This window comes from Oncorhynchus kisutch, linkage group LG24 (genome assembly GCF_002021735.2).
Source record: "Oncorhynchus kisutch isolate 150728-3 linkage group LG24, Okis_V2, whole genome shotgun sequence".
In the NCBI taxonomy this organism is placed as follows: Eukaryota; Metazoa; Chordata; class Actinopteri; order Salmoniformes; family Salmonidae; genus Oncorhynchus; species Oncorhynchus kisutch.
The window spans coordinates 7,829,553-7,848,017 of record NC_034197.2 but is presented as its reverse complement, the minus strand read 5'-3'; the positions used below and the strand labels follow the sequence as shown (position 1 = coordinate 7,848,017).

At 43.6% G+C, this 18,465-nt stretch overlaps 1 protein-coding gene across 1 annotated transcript; it reads right to left on the bottom strand.

Annotated features, from left to right (window-relative positions):
• Window positions 1-730: 730 nt before the first annotated feature.
• On the bottom strand, window positions 731-18,047 carry LOC109869494 (rho-related GTP-binding protein Rho6). The gene is made up of 5 exons (XM_020459683.2): window positions 17,766-18,047; window positions 17,150-17,237; window positions 9,062-9,171; window positions 1,900-2,034; window positions 731-1,753 (listed from the first exon to the last, which is right to left on the bottom strand). The coding sequence occupies exons 1-5, from the start codon at window positions 17,883-17,885 to the stop codon at window positions 1,508-1,510; spliced, it is 699 nt and encodes a 232-aa protein (XP_020315272.1). The 5' UTR covers window positions 17,886-18,047; the 3' UTR covers window positions 731-1,507.
• Between the last annotated feature and the right edge of the window lie 418 nt (window positions 18,048-18,465).

Sequence of the window (18,465 nt, the reverse complement as noted above, 5' to 3'; positions counted from 1 at the left end):
GTGTCTCTGCCTCCCTCCCTCCCTCCCTCCCTCCCTGTGTGTCTGTCTGTCTGTGTGTCTGTGTGTCTGTCTGTCTGTGTCTCTGCCTCCCTCCCTCCCTCCCTCCCTCCCTGTGTGTCTGTCTGTCTGTGTGTCTGTCTGTCTGTCTGTCTGTGTCTCTGCCTCCCTCCCTCCCTCCCTGTCTGTCTGTCTGTCTGTCTGTCTGTCTGTCTGTCTGTCTGTGTCTCTGCCTCCCTCCCTCCCTGTCTGTCTGTCTGTGTCTCTGCCTCCCTCCCTCCCTGTCTGTCTGTCTGTCTGTCTGTGTCTCTGCCTCCCTCCCTCCCTGTCTGTCTGTCTGTCTGTCTGTGTCTCTGCCTCCCTCCCTCCCTGTCTGTCTGTCTGTGTCTCTGCCTCCCTCCCTCCCTCCCTCCCTCCCTCCCTCCCTCCCTCCCTCCCTCCCTCCCTCCCTCCCTCCCTCCCTCCCTGTCCGTCCGTCCGTCCGTCCGTCCGTCCGTCCGTCCGTCCGTCCGTCCGTCCGTCCGTCCGTCCGTCCGTCCGTCCGTCCGTCTGTCCCTCTCCCTGTCCCTCTCTCCCTCCCTCCCTCCCTCCCTCCCTCCCTCCCTCCCTCCCTCCCTCCCTCCCTCCCTCCCTCCCTGTCTGTCTGTCTGTCTGTGTCTCTCCCTCTCTCCCTCCCTCCCTCTCCCTCCCTCCCTCCCTCTCCCTCCCTCCCTCTCCCTCCCTCCCTCCCTCCCTGTCTGTGTCTGTCTGTGTCTGTCTGTGTCTGTCTGTGTCTGTCTGTCTGTCTGTCTGTCTGTCTGTCTGTCTAGACCTGCTGCTCTTATCACAGGCGAGACAATGAGATGTGTAATGGCCCTCTGTTCTCGCTGTGGTCAAATCAAACACTCCTCTCTCCACGCCTCTCTCAATCAGCCCCCGTTGGGCCTAAATCAAGAAGAGCCCAAAACCCTTTTGGGAGAACACCGATTTGCTCACGTTGCTACACCTTATAGTTCCCACTCTGCGGTGTAGGAGGGATACAATGTTCAATAATGTCTGATATATTTTCATGCTAGATTTGTTTTGAAAAATAGGCAATGCGTTTTCTTGAGAGGCATTTTTTCTTCACAAAGTTTAACTTTGTCACTTGTTGCACATTTTCCAATTTGGACAAATCAACATGTGCCTAAATAGTAGTGATGTCACACCATCATGGTTGCATACCGTTACTGTAACAAGTTAGAACAATGGTTAGCTGATGATCAAAAAGCCAAGATACAGTACTAAAAATATGAGATATGCACTGAAGAGTACTTCAGGACAAAGTGGACAAGGTGTCCACTTGTTCTGAATTGATTTCACTTTGAGGGGGGGTGAGGAAGGATTCAACATGGAAGAAGAGCCAACTCTTGATTAAGCCATCGTGATGAAACACCCCCCCCCCCCCTTCCCCGAACCAAACAGTCAGGGGTTCTGGGGAATCGGAGCAGCGTGTGGGAGGGGAGTGACACCCCCCGCCCTGGGTCTCCACTCACATGACGGAGCAGCTCTTGGTCTTCTCCTTCTTGAAGGTAGAGGAGAGCAGCTCGGAGCGGCTGGGGAGGTGGAGGAGTCTCTTCGAGAGACGTCGGGTGGGGCTGGTCTTGGGGAGCGGCTGGAGCTTGTTGATGCAAGCAAGAGCGGCCGTCCGGAACACACTGTGGATACTCTTCTCTGAGGTGAATGCTGAACACTCCAGGTAGGCCTCAGCGCCTAGCTGCTTGGCCATAGAGGAACCCTGAGGTAGGAGGGGGGCAGAGAAGCGAGAGTGGGTGAGACCTTGTTCTGTTCCATACAACGGCTCTATCAGAACATTGTACCCCCCTGAATAGACCCAGTGTGTGTAATGTGTGTATGTGTGTGCGGGCGCGATCTCAGTCTCACCTGCTCATGGGTGATGGGGACCTGTTTCTGATTGGACAGCTCCATCAGGGTGCAGACGTCAGTGCGCAGGTCGGTCTTACAGCCAATTAGAAGAATGCGTGTACTGGGGCAGAAATCTAGGATCTCTGTCTTCCACTGGAAAGACAACAGAGCAGATATTTACTCACACGTAGTCATGATAATGAACAAGTCAGGATTAGGGTTAGGTCCAGATAGAGATCCTGAATTAATTCCTAATTGGAATGAATGGCAGTAGAGGCATAGGTGATGCATTTCCTGCTTTTACTTATGCAGGAAAATAAAAGCAAGGCATGTGATATTTCAGAAATATAAATATTGTCAACCCAAATTACTGTTGTATAAATACAGTTTATATGAATTTTATACCAATCTTCTGAGTAAATATCCACTAAAATATATGTAAACAGACCATAAATGTCTTAATTTGTGTTTTCTTGGAAAGCTGTGTGTCACGCCTTGGTCATAGTGTTTTGTGTTTTCGTTATATATTTGGTCAGGCCAGGGTGTGACATGGGTTTATATGTTGTGGTTCGTATTGGGCTTTTTGTATTATTGGGATTACGGCTGAGTAGGGGTGTTGCATAGGTTTGGCTGCCTGAGGCAGTTCTCAATCAGAGTCAGGTGATTCTCGTTGTCTCTGATTGAGAACCGTATTTAGGTAGCCTGGGTTTCGCTTTGTATTTCGTGGGTGATTGTTCCTGTCTTTGTGTAGTGTTCACCAGATAGGCTGTATTAGGTTTCACGTTCCGTTTGTTGTTTTCGTATTTAATAGTTATTTCATGTATCGTCATTCATTCATTAAAGAACATGAGTAACCACCACGCTGCATTTCGGTCCTCTCTTTCAACAAACGAAGAACGCCGTTACACTGTGAGCGTTATGATATGATAACGTTATGAAATTCTTGTTGAATTTACAACGTGTCTAAGTCACATCATCAACTGATTTCAGCCAGTGGAATATTGGCAGTTAATTTGGAAAACGTATGTTATCATTCCCAGAGTTGCCAACTTAGAGACTTTGTCGCTATATTTACTGCATTTTCAGACCCCTCCAGTGACTTTTATTGGTAAAAGATTCGAGAGACAAATTCAGCTACTTTCAGGCTGCCTTTGGAGAGGTTTGACAAAGAGAGTTTCTATGGTTTTGATAGCATTTTGCGACTTTTCCCACTCAATTATGCTGCAAACGAGAGTGTGAGAAACTGTCTGTGCAACAGAAGTCACAGCAACAGCCGCACACAGGCAGAGAAGCACAGGGGGGGGGGTTCGACAGGAGAGGGGAGGCAAAAACGTCATCGTCAAGACTGCTTTGTTTTCAAATGTCAGCATGTAGACGAAACATAAGGCCAAAAACACGACTTTGAGAAAACCCGGCCTACAAGACCCATTTTTATCACCGCCCTGTCTGAGACTGAGGGCCCGGAGACTAGCACTTTACCCGGGGGTGCAGCTTTGCCTTGTGGCGCTGAAATGAACATTTGAGGCCATCAAGCTACTATGCTCGGAGATAGTTGAAATGAAAATGGAGGTAGTTGCTACGATTGAGGCCCGAATACAAGAGGTTTCCGATACTTTAAAAGCAGATTTAATTATCCTGTGAAACGAGACGGTGCCAGCTATCACATCCCTCAAAAGCTGTACACCATGACAATTGCAGCACTGGAGACCTCGGCCTCCAGTTTGTCTGACCTGACTACCTCCCTGGAGGCTAACGTGAAACGCCTGACTGCGGATCTGAAAAAGGTACAGTAGAGCTATGTGAGCTTAGAGGGACTTTCTTGTCACAATAACCTGAGGCTGTTATTGGTCCCAGAGTCCATGCCACGGATTTCGTCTCTGGGCTGCTGAAGGATGTTCTCGCTATGGATGAGAAGCCCCTGATTGATCGAGCCCACCCCGGTCACTGCGCCCAAAGCCCCGGGACAGTGAGAGGCCCCGTGACATTATTCTTCGAGTGCACTTTTTTCATGAGAAGATGGAGATTCTCAGAGAAGGCCGCAATACTACTCTGAGCTTTCAAGGACAGAGCTTCTCTATCTACCGCAACTACTCCCCCCACTGTGTCCAGGCAGCGCGTAGCTTTCGGGCAGGCCAATCGACTACTACGGGACCATCCTGGTATCGATTCCCAGCCCGTCTATGGCTTTCAAAGACTACACCTTTGATTCTCCGGAGGAGGTTATGGCTCACAAAAAGTATTGAACTTGATTATAGATCAACAACTGTTGCTTGCTAACTGTGGATAGTAAGTAAGTAGCCCACCTGTGGTATAACTATGTTTAGTTAACTGTACTATACCTGTATAGTTCGGAGTTGATGTGATTGAATGTTTTGGTCATCCAGTGTGCTTGCCTTAACAGCATTCAGTCATTTTTATTTCATTTTATTAAGGGTTTAGGTCATTTGTTTGTTTCCATGCTGTCTCATTGACCTATTGAATTTGTTTACATATTGTCTCATTGACCCTGAAATATTTTTGGTTATTTGTTTTACCGCATCCGTTTGTCTCGACCCAGTAAACAGTAATGTTCAAAGGCTACAAGTTTTTGGGGAGTCTTCACTTCAATGTTGAACATTTGTAACGTCATTTATACCCACAAACTTTCAACGTTGCACAGACGTAGTTTTGTGGGCTTTGACTGTACGCTGTCAAACCTTTTGGGGGTCGTTTTAATACGATTTGCTTACTTCAAATTTGAAGTTTTTGGCTGAGAGCCTTGATACATTTGATTTATTTTCTCTATCAAAACCTGTTATTCGACTGGGAATATCATTTTATACATCTACAAGTGGTGCTTTCCTAATTTCGTTTGCACATGGAATGAACTTTTCATTTTCCATCTCTGTTTTTGCTGCTTGACTCACTAACACAGAGCGCTACTTTGCAGGGCAGGACTGTGGGTTTGGGTTTAACACCGCACTCCCAAAGACATACTGTGCAAAGAAAACATGTTCTATTTAGGGTTGCACCTCATTTGGGGGGGTGCATGGGGGGAGGAAGGAGGTTGAATTGTCCAGTTCTAATGTTGTCACTCTGTCTTCCTTTTACTTGCTTTTTCCGTATTTTTCCCCAAATAACCATACATTGTTATTCTGAGACAAGTTATCCTGGCACTTTTGGGTATTCATTGCTTTCCCACTCTATGCTCTAATGACAGGGTTGTATAACGGGAGTGCTCAAGGTGGCTAAAATAATACCATCAAGTACATTTTGTGGAACATCAAAGTGGCTAAAAACCCTGTGGCTAACAACACATTTCAAGGGTTTGAACATAAATTTAGCATTTCTACAAGAGACTCATTTGAAGACTGGTGAGCACTTTAGGATTCGCAGGAACTGGGTTGGTCAACTGTTCCACTCTAACTTTTATAGTAAATCAAGAGTTGCTGCCATTTTGGTTGATAAAACTACTCCCTTTGTTGCTTCTGAGGTTATTCCTGATCCTAAGGGACGATACGTCATAGTAACTGGTAAACTGTTTACTACCCCTCTTGTTTTGGCTAATCCCAATTGGGATGATATAAGTTTAAATTCTACCTTATGATCTGATATACCCCATTTAGATTCCTATTCGTTGATGTTAGGGGGACTTCAAATGTACAATATCCCCAGTTCTTGACTGGTTATCCCCAGTTCTTGAAGTCATTGCAAAGATCTTCAGGCCCTTCTAAATGTGCCCTACTTATTTCATATTTTCTTCAGAAATATGCTATGTGTGATGCCTGGTGTTTACTACATCCTACAGATAGACAGTATTCCTTTTTTTTCTCATGTTCATCAAACATACTCCCGCATTGATGACTTCTTTTTGGACAAAAACTTCTGCCTAAACTTCAGAGGTGTTCTTGTGAGTATTGTTTTTTTCTGACAATACACCATTAGTGCTTGAGCTATAGTTTCCCCAGCAACCTCCTATGTGTTATCAACAGCGTCTTAATTCCATTTTACTCTCAGATGAGTTTGTCAATTTAATTTCTTCTGTAATTACCTTATTCCTAGAATTTAATTCAACCCCAGGTATGTCCTGCTCTTCCATATGGGAGTCCCTCAAAGCAAACCTACGTGGCCAAATTAGTTCTAACACAGCCAACAAAAACCAAGCTCAATCTCAGCGGCTTTGAGACCTGTGCAAAGCCATAGCTACATTGGATGAGAAGTATGCTACAGATCCTTCCTCTGATCTATATAAAGAACGCCAGCTACTCCAATCTGAATTTGACGAGCTCTCTACCAGACAAGCTGAACAATTACTCTTACGAGCTCGATACAAAGTGTATGAGCAAGGCGACAAGGCCAGTAAATTCCTTGCACACCAGATCCGTAAATCTGAGGCATCACGTTTAACCTCTTGGTGTTAGGGGGCAGTATTTTCATTTTTGGAAAAAATACATTCCCGTTTTAAACGGGATATTTTGTCGGAAAAGATGCTAGAATATGCATATAATTGACAGCTTTGGATAGAAAACACTCTAACGTTTCCAAAACTGTAAAGATATTGTCTGTGAGTATAACAGAACTGATGTTGCAGGCGAAAGCCTGAGAGAAATCCAATCCGGAAGTGCCCCAGGTTTTGAAAGCGCTGCGTTCCAATGACTCCCTATTCAGCTGTGAATATACCATCAACGAGCTTACGCTTTCTACGTATTCCCCAAGGTGTCTACAGCGTTGTGACATAGTTTTACGCATTTCTGTTGAAGAATAGCCATAGGCGGCCACATTGCGTAAGTGGTCACATGGTGGCTCCGAGAGAGATTCTCGCGTAAAATACAGAGGTAGCCATTACTCCAATCGGTCCTAGTGAAAAACAAATTGTCCCGACGGATATATTATCGAATAGATATTAGAAAAACACCTTGGTGATGGATTCTAAACAACGTTTGCCATGTTTCTGTCGATATTATGGAGCTAATTTGGAATATTGTTCGGCGTTGTGGTGACCGCAATTTCTGGGCGATTTCTCAGCCAAATGTGAAGAACAAACAGAGCTATTTCGCCTACAAAAATAATATTTTGAGAAAAGATTCACTTTGGCTGTCTACCTGGGAGGCTCGTGAGTGAAAACATCCGAAGTTCATCAAAGGTAAACGATTTAATTTGATTGCTTTTCTGATTACCGTGACAAGGTTGCCTGCTGCTAGCAAGTCATAATGCTATGCTAGGCTATGATAAACTTACACAAATGCTTGTCTATCGTTGGCTGTAGAGCATATTTTGAAAATCTGAGATGACAGGGTGATTAACAAAAGGCTAAGCTGTGTTCCAATATATTTCACTTGTGATTTTCATGAATAGGAAGATTTTCTAGGAAGATTTATGTCCGTTGCGTTATGCTAATTAGTGTCAGATGATGACAACGATCCCGTTCACGGGATGGGGTGTCACTACAGGTTAATCCCACAAATAAGGACCCTGTCTGACCCTACCACAGTTATACATAAAGAGATCAATGACCAATTCAAACAATTTTTCTCTGTGCTATAAACCTCTGAATCTCTTCAAGACCCTTTGCTGATTGATTCATTCTTCGATGGTCTGAATATGCCTTCAATTGATACAGACTACCATGACGGTTAAGAAGAAGAATTTACACCTGAGGAGATTGCAACTGCAGTATCCTCAATGAAAAGTGATAAATCACCAGGTCCTGACGGTTTTCCAAACTAATTTTATAGGACGTTTTCCGGTCTGCTTTGCCCATTCCTGTCTCGATTATTTGCAGACTGCCTGCATTTCATTACTATTAAAGAAAACCAAGATCCCCTGGAATGTGGATCTTATCGCCCAATCTCGCTTTTAAACTGTGATTACAAAATCCTAGCCCTTAACCTCTTTCAGCTAGGGGGCACTATTTTTATGTTTGGAAAAATAACGTTCCCAATGTAAACGGCCTATTTCTCAGGCCCATATGCTAGAATATGCATATAATTGACAGATTAGGATAGAAAACACTCTAAAGTTTCCAAAACTGTCAAAATATTGTCTGAGTATAACATAACTGATATTGCAGGCGAAACCTGAGGAAAATCAAACCAGGAAGTTGCTTCTATTTTGAAAGCTCCATGTTCCATAGCCTGCCTTCACTCCATTTAAAGGGACATCAACCAGATTCCTTTTCCTATCGCTTCCTCAAGGTGTCAACAGTCTTTAGACATAGTTTCAGGCTTTTATTTTGAAAAATAAGCGAGAAAGATAACATTGCGTCAGGTGTTCGCATGAGTTTTGCTCGCGCAACAGAGCTTGGACAGCCATCGTCTCTCCCTCTCCTACTGAAAAAGACAGTGCCGGTTGATATATTATATATTTTAAAAACAATCTGAGGATTGATTATAAAAAAAATTGACATGTTTCTGTGGACATTACGGATACTATTTGGAATTTTCGTCTGCGTTGTCGTGACCGCTCGAGCCTGTGGGTTTCTGAACATAACGCGCCAAACAAACGGAGATATTTTGGATATAAAAATAATCTTTATGGAACAAAAGGAACATTTATTGTGTAACTGGGAGTCTCGTGAGTGAAAACATCCGAAGATCAAATGTAAGCGATTAATTTTATTGCTTTTCTGATTTTCGTGATCAAGCTACTTTGATGAAAGGTGTTCATAATGTTTTGTCTAGTGATTGATGGACTTACACAAACGCTATTTCCCCTTGCACCACAGATCCAGACAGGGTTGTCCACTCTCCCCATTGTTATTTGATTTGGCAATCGAGTCCCTTACCATCACACTGCGGTCTAATGAGGCTCTTCAAGGTATACTCAGGACGGGCTTGGAGCAGAAAGTCTCGCCATATGCTGACAACCTCCTTTTGTTTATCTCCAACCCTGATACCTCATTACCACATGCCTTATCTATTATTTAAAATATAAAATGTTTAACTTTAATTTGGTCCAGCGGATGGTCAGTCTATGGCCATGACTGTCTGTGAGTGTGATTGCCCTTTAACCTCTGTACCCTTCTGCCCAGTGTGTTTAACTTGTCTAAAATACAGTATTTTTTATAGGTAAAAAAATAAATAATAATGTTCTACTTGCATATATTATTTATATTGTTTATTGTGTTGTCTTATTATGTGTGTAAAACTGAATAAACAGAGTTTAAAACAAACAGACATAAGTGAGAGATGGGGACCATTACCTTCTTAAGCCCACAGTCAAAAATGTCTGGGCGGCTGATGTCGAAACAAAGGAGCACCGCATCAGAGTCACTATAACAGAGAGGCCTCACGTTGTCATAGTAGGGAGAACCTAGAGGAGAGGAGAGACACTTGTTAACAGGGGTCCAAGACAACATGAAGCAAATGCTTCAATGGAGAGCTTACAATGAAAGACAAAAAAAATACTTTGTCAAAACAACCTCCACAAACACTATCGTGGGTAAAATATGGTAGACGGTTTTCTTTTCTAAATATAACGCAGGAAGGAGACATCATATTTAATAGAGCAAACAACCTGTAGTTCGGTGTGAGAGAGAGAGAGAGAGAGAGAGAGAGAGAGAGAGAGAGAGAGAGAGAGAGAGAGAGAGAGAGAGAGAGAGAGAGAGAGAGAGAGAGAGAGAGAGAGAGAGAGAGAGAGAGAGAGAGAGAGAGAGAGAGAGAGAGAGAGAGAGAGAGAGAGAGAGAGAGAGAGAGAGAGAGAGAGAGGAGAGAGAGAGAGAGAGAGAGAGAGAGAGAGAGAGAGAGAGAGAGAGAGAGAGAGAGAGAGAGAGAGAGACCAGGGATTATCCCTGGGGGTATATCACTTCTCATACTGAGCTGAGCTGTACAATGCTGTCCCATTCCTCTCTCTTTTCCCTCTCATCCTCTCCCCTATTGGTCTTTCAGAGGGGGAGATGAGGACAACCACGGCACTAAATCCACAATGATCTTTTTTAGCAGTGGATTAGGCAAGTGGAACAGAACAGTGAGGCTGGCTGGGGGCGGCAGAGCAGGCAGATGCTCCTACTCATGTGCTCGGAATCCTTAAGCAACTACTTCCCCCCCCCCCTCTCTCTCCCCTCTAAACGCCTCCTTGTCCTCCCCCCACTCAGCACAGCGCAATACCTCCAGTCCCTCTGCCGTTACCACAGCAACAGCCTTGGAATCCTCCATCTGCATAAGGCATTCCCCCCACCCCTCCTTAAAGGCTGGCCGCAACTGCCAATCAATCATTTTACACATCCCGCAAACACACTGCTGTGCCTTACTTCCCACCCACCCACCTACCCTGCTTCCTGCTCTACACATTCCTCTGTTAAAACAATGTTGAGGCGCACACACATGCATGAAAACGCCTGCACACATGTATGAGGGCACACACACACACAATCAAGCATGCACACCATGCACACACACACACCCCTTGGTTACTTGAGTCTCTCGTTCACTTTGTTTATTGGTTATATTTGGCATCAGTGAAAGGTGATTCTCACATCTTAGTCTAATCGAAGGGAAAACGAGAGGCTCGAAGGGATAATCTTGTTCCAATGGGCAGCTAATGGGTATAATTGATCTATATTTCCCCTTATGGCTATGAATACCACAATAGCCGATGGCGTCACCGTTCATTACATATTACATTTATCCAAGCCAACATATGTACAGTGTGTGTACAGAACGACACTGTACCACCGACTCCAAAAGAGCACAATGAACATGGGTGCGTGTTCATATAGATCAGTCCATAAATAGTTAATGATTCTCCACATTATCAAAGGGTGCAATTGAATTAGCCCGCTGCTGTGAGACGTGTTTGGAATAATGACAAGCTGTGGTAGAATATCTGAGTAGCTTTCATGTTCTGTGTCGCTACTGTAGCGGGAACAATAGGACTGGCGCGTTGTATCACGAAACACTTCCGTCCGCAGCTATGCCTTTTGGAGAAGGCTACGGCGTTCATCGTAAGGGTGTTTCCTCAGCTCACTCCAGACCATTGAGTGACCGGAGAGCACGTACGTTGAAATACCGGAACAATATCAAACAGATCCTGCTCGTCGACTTGTGCTATTTAGTCCACAGGAGGTAGCACAGTCCATCAACCCTCTCGGTTTAGGTTTCAAGTCGTATGTAGAGGAGAGACATGGCATGCATCGTCCAATGTACTGCTTACTTGCAGGTTCCTTCTCGACAACGCGACAACAATAAGAAATAATAAAAGATAAGAATACGGACATAAAGTAAATGGCTCAGTAGAATAGAATAACCATTTTAGCATAAGTATAATACAGGAAGGCACAATTTATAGTCCAATATTTACATGTGTTTTGGGGAAAGGGAGATTGGGGGGAAAGTGATTAGAATGTACAGTATTCAGCAACCATACTAAGAGTTTGATAGCAGCAGATGTGATGTGTGTGTAGTATAAATGAATGTGTGTGTGTGTGTCATAAATATAGATATTACATTATCATTACTATATTATCATTTACATTATGGCATTAAGAAACAGTCAAGACACACGAATAATATCAGACCAATTAATTAAGGCAGTTCAAAGGCAGGGACAAAGACCGATTCTCATTATCATGATCAGTGTGTCCGTCAGTGTCTGCATGGAGGTGGCTAGCCGAGCATCCCTCTGCCTCCCAAAGAAGATTAAGAGGTGAGTGTGTGTGTGTGTGTGAGGCGTGGGTGTGTCGGGGAAGAGAAGGGCAGTCACGGACCGAGGAGCCCAGCGTGTGACTCTGCATTAAATGACCACTGATTTAAATGCAGAGATCGATAGACAGGATGCAAACAGGTGGCTGGGGAGAAATTTCAATGAAATACGGGCAAATTACTCAGCAGAAGAGGGATGAGCGAGCGGGGGGGGGGGGGGTGACACACACACACATGTCCTTAGGAATGACCTGCTGTTATGACCAACTGGGCTTTGAACACAGATCTCTTGTATGTAGCAAGACTGTTAGCCGCTGAGCTATGGCCTAGGTATCCTGTCCCCCAGTAGCTGTAGGAGGGACGGAGGGAGGGAAGAAGGGAGGGAGGAATGGATGGAGGGAAGAGGGAGGGAAGGAGTGTGGCTGTCAGTGGCAGATCACAGTCAGGTCTCCACTACCATCAATTCTTCACAGAAGCAGCACTTTTCCTCCGCTCTTTCACAGGCTTCTCCTCTGCTACAGGTGGACGATGCCACCACAGCCATACAACACCCTGTACAGTGGAGCTCTCAGGATGTCTGATTTTCCACGTATCAGAAGATTGCTATATATTAATGTTGTTCCTTGAGATGGTTAACTTTTCTCCAGACGTTGTGAGAGAGCCGACACACCACTGAAAGCACAGATCCTAACTACGAGCCACGTGTTCTCTCTCGCTCACAACTTCACTTTCCTCTCCTCTCTTCCACTCTGCTCCTCCCTCTTTCCCCGCTTACAGATGGATACTTCCCGATGCATGAAACACAGACGGGGAGGATTCAGTAGAAAGAAAGAAAAAAAGAGAAAAAGAAGAAAATAACTAAAACGGTATCACCATTTCTGTCATGGCTGGGGCTGAACTCAATCACCACTACCGCCTGAAGCGGTGTGTCGAGGTGGAAAGTGGGCCAGTATTGTGGAAGTGGGATGGAAGGACGAAGGGATAGTGGAATTGGACTGGCCTGTCCCAATATCCACACTAGCCTACTACTAAGCAACGCATTGGGCATAAATTCTAAAAGGTATACATACTAGTGTGAATATTTGGATGCTTCGTCGTACATCCAGGTGGGGGAGGGGCAGAGACGCAGTCTACTTTGGGGTGTTTTATATTAATCAAAGATTGTGTTCCTTAATGGTTCTGCCTAATAATCCACGTCATTACCCTACAATTCATTTAGAAAGAGGGAAAGAGGGCATTCCGAAGGTCAGGCAGATTAATGATGCAGACTGAGAGCTGGGATGACTCACTGGGTTTTGGGATGTAACTATCCTGACATATCCACCCCTAAGGGCTGCAGTCTGCTGGGCTGATAACTATCTCACAACAACAAAACAGTTTGGGAATCGTAAAAACAACCCATGCCCATCCAATCCTAAAACAACCCATGCCCATCCAATTTCCATTGGAAATGATTAGTATCCACCCTGACATCACAGGAACAAGCCTTGACACATTTCAGAGTTGGGGTCAATTCCATTTAAATCCAGTCACTTCCCTATCCAAACTGAAATTCCAATTCATTTTCAATGAGAATTGGTATTTCAGTTTACTTCCTGAATTGCAATGGGATTCACCCAAACCCTGACTCGTTCCCCATATCCCCTGCTTCCCTACGAATGTGTTATAATACATGAATAGAATTGTTGATATTTCCTATAATTTCTTAATGGTCTTGGAATGTTTTACTAGCATAATGCAGATTGTCTCATCAGCTAAATGTCTGTGGACTGTAATATAGATGCATATATCAATGTAATGTATTTATCAAACAGGTTAGCCTAATCACCTTATAATATATCTTGACAGTACAAAGCCTGGTATCAGAAAGTCCATTTGAAAGACCCTCAATCACTCTGAAACAATCTAACACCAAACACTGTAGATCATCATTTACTTTTCATGAGTTACAGCCACTCTGTGTGTGTGTGTGTGTGTGTGTGTGTGTGTGTGTGGAGCTAAGTGTCAGGCAGACCCAGTCCCTCTTCCACCCCTCTCTCTCTCTTGCATGCAGAACGAGCCAGTGTACTGATTAAAACCAGCGGATTGATTTTATCCAGTAAATCCCAGAGAACCCGTCGGAGAGAGCTGCCACGAAACCCAATGATGAGATCAGTCCAATCAATGGTGAGGAGCATAACTAATGAGGAGAGACTCACTCAGTGAGAGAGCATCAGGCTGGCATAGAAATATAACTACTAGAACAGTAATTCCTATTCAAGCCAATTGAATGGTTGTCCTTTCTAGTAATTATACGTCTATGGCCACAACAGCAGCAGTAGAGCTCATACAATTCTAACATATTACAGTTATGGGGTCAATCTGTGGCATGCATGAGGCATGATGACCATCAGATAGGCAGAACTGCCTGTCACGACCATGACCATGCAGTATGTTAGTTATCTGGTGGATATTTTGTTTTCAATATGGACACTGGCTGCTGTCAGTCACAAAGAGACAAAGAAGAGGGGGATGGAGAGAGAAAGAGGGGGAGAGCAAGGGCGGGATAGTGAGGGCGGGGGAGAGAAAGAGCGAACAGACGGTCATTTTCTTAGATGATGTTTTAAAGGTATAAGCCGTTGGGGGGGGGGGGGGGGGTTCTACAAAGCTAGCATATGGATTTGTGTTGACATGTTCATACCATGGATAATTTAGCTTTTTAATTTTAGTAGGTTTTCAAAAAATAATTAACAATTATTTGATCAAATATTTAAGTTTGCCTTTACTACTAAAACCCATAGAAACGCATTGAAAAACACATTCATAAAGTGCAAAAAATAAGATTTTGAAGAGTCTGTCTTGTATCTAGGAGATATAAGAAAGATCAGGAAAATGTTTGTTTTGTTTTGGGGGGGGGGGGGGGGGGGGGGGGGCAGATGTTTAACCCCTTATTTTTGTTGCCACAATACTACCTCCATACTTCCATTCATTTGCTTGGGTTGCCTTCAGCCGACCCGGAGAACACTATCATGTTTGTGAGAGTCTCATCTTTCTATTTTACCAAGAAGGGGAGTGATGGAGTGCTGCACCAGATGACCTGGCCTCCACAATCCCCCGACCTCAACCAAATTGAGATGGTTTGGGATGAGTCGGATCGCAGAGCGAAGGAAAAGCAGCCAACAATTGCTCAGCATATGTGGGAACTCCTTCAAGACTGTTGGAAAAGCATTCCAAGTGAAGCTGGTAGAGAGAATGCCAATAGTGTTCAAAGCTGTCATCAAGGCAAAGGGTGGCTATCTGAAGAATCTCAGATACAAAATATATTTTGATTTGTTTAAAACTTTTTGGATTACTACATTATTCCAAATGTGTTATTTCATAGTTGTAATTCTAAAATATAGAAAATAGTAAACAAACACAAAAAAAACAGGGCCTCCCAGGTGGTGCAGTGGTCTAGGTGGTGCAGTGGTCTAGGACACTGCATCGCAGCACTAGCTGTGCCACCAGAGACTCTGGGTTCACGCCCAGATAAAAGAATATAAAGAAAAACCCTTGAATGAGTAGGTGTTCTAAAACTTTTGACCGGTACTGTAAGCACGATGTGATAGATTGCGACACAGCCCATGCATTGATTTTTTTATTATCTTTATTATGCACGGGTACGTCAATATCCTCTTAAGGATTAATTTGGATTGTGGCAGGTATTTTTAAAAGGGGGACTTGATGTGCAGTAGCACCTTAGAATGGTTTTTAAAGTTGCTTTAGCCATGATTTCAGTGTTTGGGTGGTTGAAATGCAGGTCATAGACTGCTACATAACTACCATATCTCACTGAGTTTCTCATCTGCTCCAAAAACCTTCTGATACCTCCCTCTGCCAAATCCACTGGCTATTCCCACTAACACCTCCCTCCTTCTGCCCTCTGCCCATCAACGGGCACTGTGCCACTCAGTCCGACCAATCAGATCAGAGGCCAGGGCTCGGATTAAAAAAGAGCCAGAGATTTGCACTGAAACAAATTACATTCACTATTTTTACGTTTCATTCTGTTCATGGGGACAACACATGCAGAGTGGACGACGATGGCGGTGGTAAACATGACTTTAAATAGGCTCCAAGTGGGTCTCTTATACAAAGGATTTACAATATCCACTATGAATGCAGCCAAAGGGTACTAATACATATAAATAATCACAGGCTCAGCCATACTGACCTACTGTAGCCAACAGACACATATCTAGAGTAGGGTATCTGAGTATGGAATAAGATATAAGATAAGGCTATAGGTTGATCATCATGCTCTATGTAAATAACATTAAGGTAACATTAAGTTGTTACAGTATGCTGACGGCCAAATCATACTGATTCTGCTAATAATAAGCCTTCCTGACCCACTGTAGCTAACACATATCTAGAGTAGCCTACAGTGGTATCTGTATATCTAGAGTAGCCTACAGTGGTATCTGTATATCTAGTGTAGCCTACAGTGGTATCTGTATATCTAGCGTAGCCTACAGTGGTATCTGTATATCTAGAGTAGCCTACAGTGGTATCTGTATATCTAGCGTAGCCTACAGTGGTATCTGTATATCTAGCGTAGCCTACAGTGGTATCTGTATATTTAGAGTAGCCTACAGTGGTATCTGTATATCTAGCGTAACCTACAGTGGTATCTGTATATCTAGAGTAGCCTACAGTGGAATCTGTATATCTAGAGTAGCCTACAGTGGTATCAGTATATCCAGAGTAGCCTACAGTGATATCTGTACATCTAGAGTAGCCTACAGTGGTATCTGTATATCTAGAATAGGGGGAGTATAGAATGAGATCTGTGTACAGAATGAGATCTAGGTACTGTATCTAAGCTAGATGTGTGGATCATCATGATGTGTGTCAGGGAGGGGAGGGCGGTGTGTGTGTGTGTGTGTGTATCTGGGAGGGAGGGCAGCAGTGTGAGGGGGGATATGAACAGGTGCAGCTTGGCAGGGTATATCAAGGTTATCAGTTAGCCACTTGTTTTCAGGTCAATGGTTTTACAGTGGAGGGCCCTGGGGAGGTTTTACACCAACACCATGCTGCACTCAGTTAGCCTAACATACAATGTAGTTAGCATAATAACATACTGTAGGCCACAGGGTACACTACTCAGTTAGCACAACATATAGTAGGCCAGTGGTTTTAAAACCTCTCCTCAGGGACCCCCAGACATTTAAAAATTTAGTTGTAGCCCTGAACTCGCTCACCTGATTCAGGTAATTAATGTATAATTAGTTGAGAAGTTAAATCAAGTTTGCTATCTCTGGAAAAGTTCAATTACATAGAAAGGATGGGGGTTCCGGAGGAGAGGTTTTGAAAACCCATGCTGTAGGCTAGTGTCAGTAGGCTACACGAGCAGGATTCTATGACGTCGTACACACTACATATACATCAATATTGTGCTGCCACATAATAAGACTGGGTGTGCTGTGCTTTCAGGCGTTGCTATGATATAGTAAGTCATGTCAGTAATGTATCAATGTTCAACACAGTCAAAAGAAAGAGCTAAAGGCCGGCCCTGAGTGCGAATACTTCAGGCCACTGTGACGCAGGTCATATAGCGGGTGAGATAGTTAGAGGAGAGGATATAGGATGGAGAGAAAGGACGGATGAAATAGCATGAAGGGTGTTGTTACCTGATGTGTCCCACAGACTGAGCTCGACGCGCTGTTCCTCCAGTTCCAGACACGCGGTGTAGTTCTCAAACACCGTGGGCACATAAGTCTACGGAGAGAAGCAACATAACCTCATCCCTGCTACTACTGATGGAATTTATCATTTCATAATTAGGACCGACATGAAAATAGTACAAATGTGAGTGTAACTAATTGGTAGGCTAGTCCAATAAGCAATTATGCAGTAAATCATGTCTGTCTCTATACGCATGGAATATAAAAAAAGCGGAAAAAGTGGACAAATTAACTATTTAAATGAATGGGGGGGAAATTATGCATGATTATATATAGTTTATATAAGCACATTCAATATGATGATCAGAAGCGTACAGTAGAAAAGTTGATATAATCCAACGTGAAAACTGAATTCTTGGAAATGCGCATCGTGTAGCAGCTATAGCAGCCTCTAGTTCAAGCGGAAATTAATCCATTATCAATTAGATTACATTCCTAACTTTCCAAAAACATTTCTTAGGGTTATCAAACCCACAGAGGCATCTACTAAATCAATATGGATGCTCTGCAGAACATATACGATTTGTATCTTAAAATGTCAGTATTGCAAATATTAGCATACCTCTGGATAGCAATCCTTCGCGAGGACTTGCAAAATCGCCGTTTTTCCGCATTGAACATCGCCAACAAGAACCAGTTTACATCTCACCACCAACGGCTGCGTATTTCTCCTTTCCTTCATATTTGTAACGGTAAAGAACAAAAGACTTCAAAGAAAAGGAGTAAAACACGCGAAACCCCAAAGAAAAACGGTCCTCGGTCACGTAAAAGCACTGTAGCCTATTCCGGACGTGTGGTTTACTCCTAAACTGATGCCTGCAGTTGATGTGAGAAAAAGAGGCAACACTGCGTCTCTTTATACTGAGCTCACAGACAATATGCGCGCGGTTCTCCTGACTCTCTAGCGTTCCTTTCACTGCCCCACAGTTCTATTCTCCCCGACGACTCAAATGAAATTGATTATTTGTTCTTATAATCAATTATATAATATAGATTGTTATAGAAGGCTACCTAAAAACCCATAGAATAATCCACATAAAAGTATTATTACTAGGTTTATGCAGAAGACAGTTAAACTGAACTGTATGTAGTCTTTTCTCTAGGGCCTAGATTAGAGTCAAGGAGGGAATACCTGTGCTGTAGAGTCAAACACAAATCTGCAACAACAACAAAAAACATTACCTTTGTAACTAACCATAAATCTCACTATCTCCAATGGCAGTTCTTTTAACATATTTTTCAATTTGCATTTCATTACACTC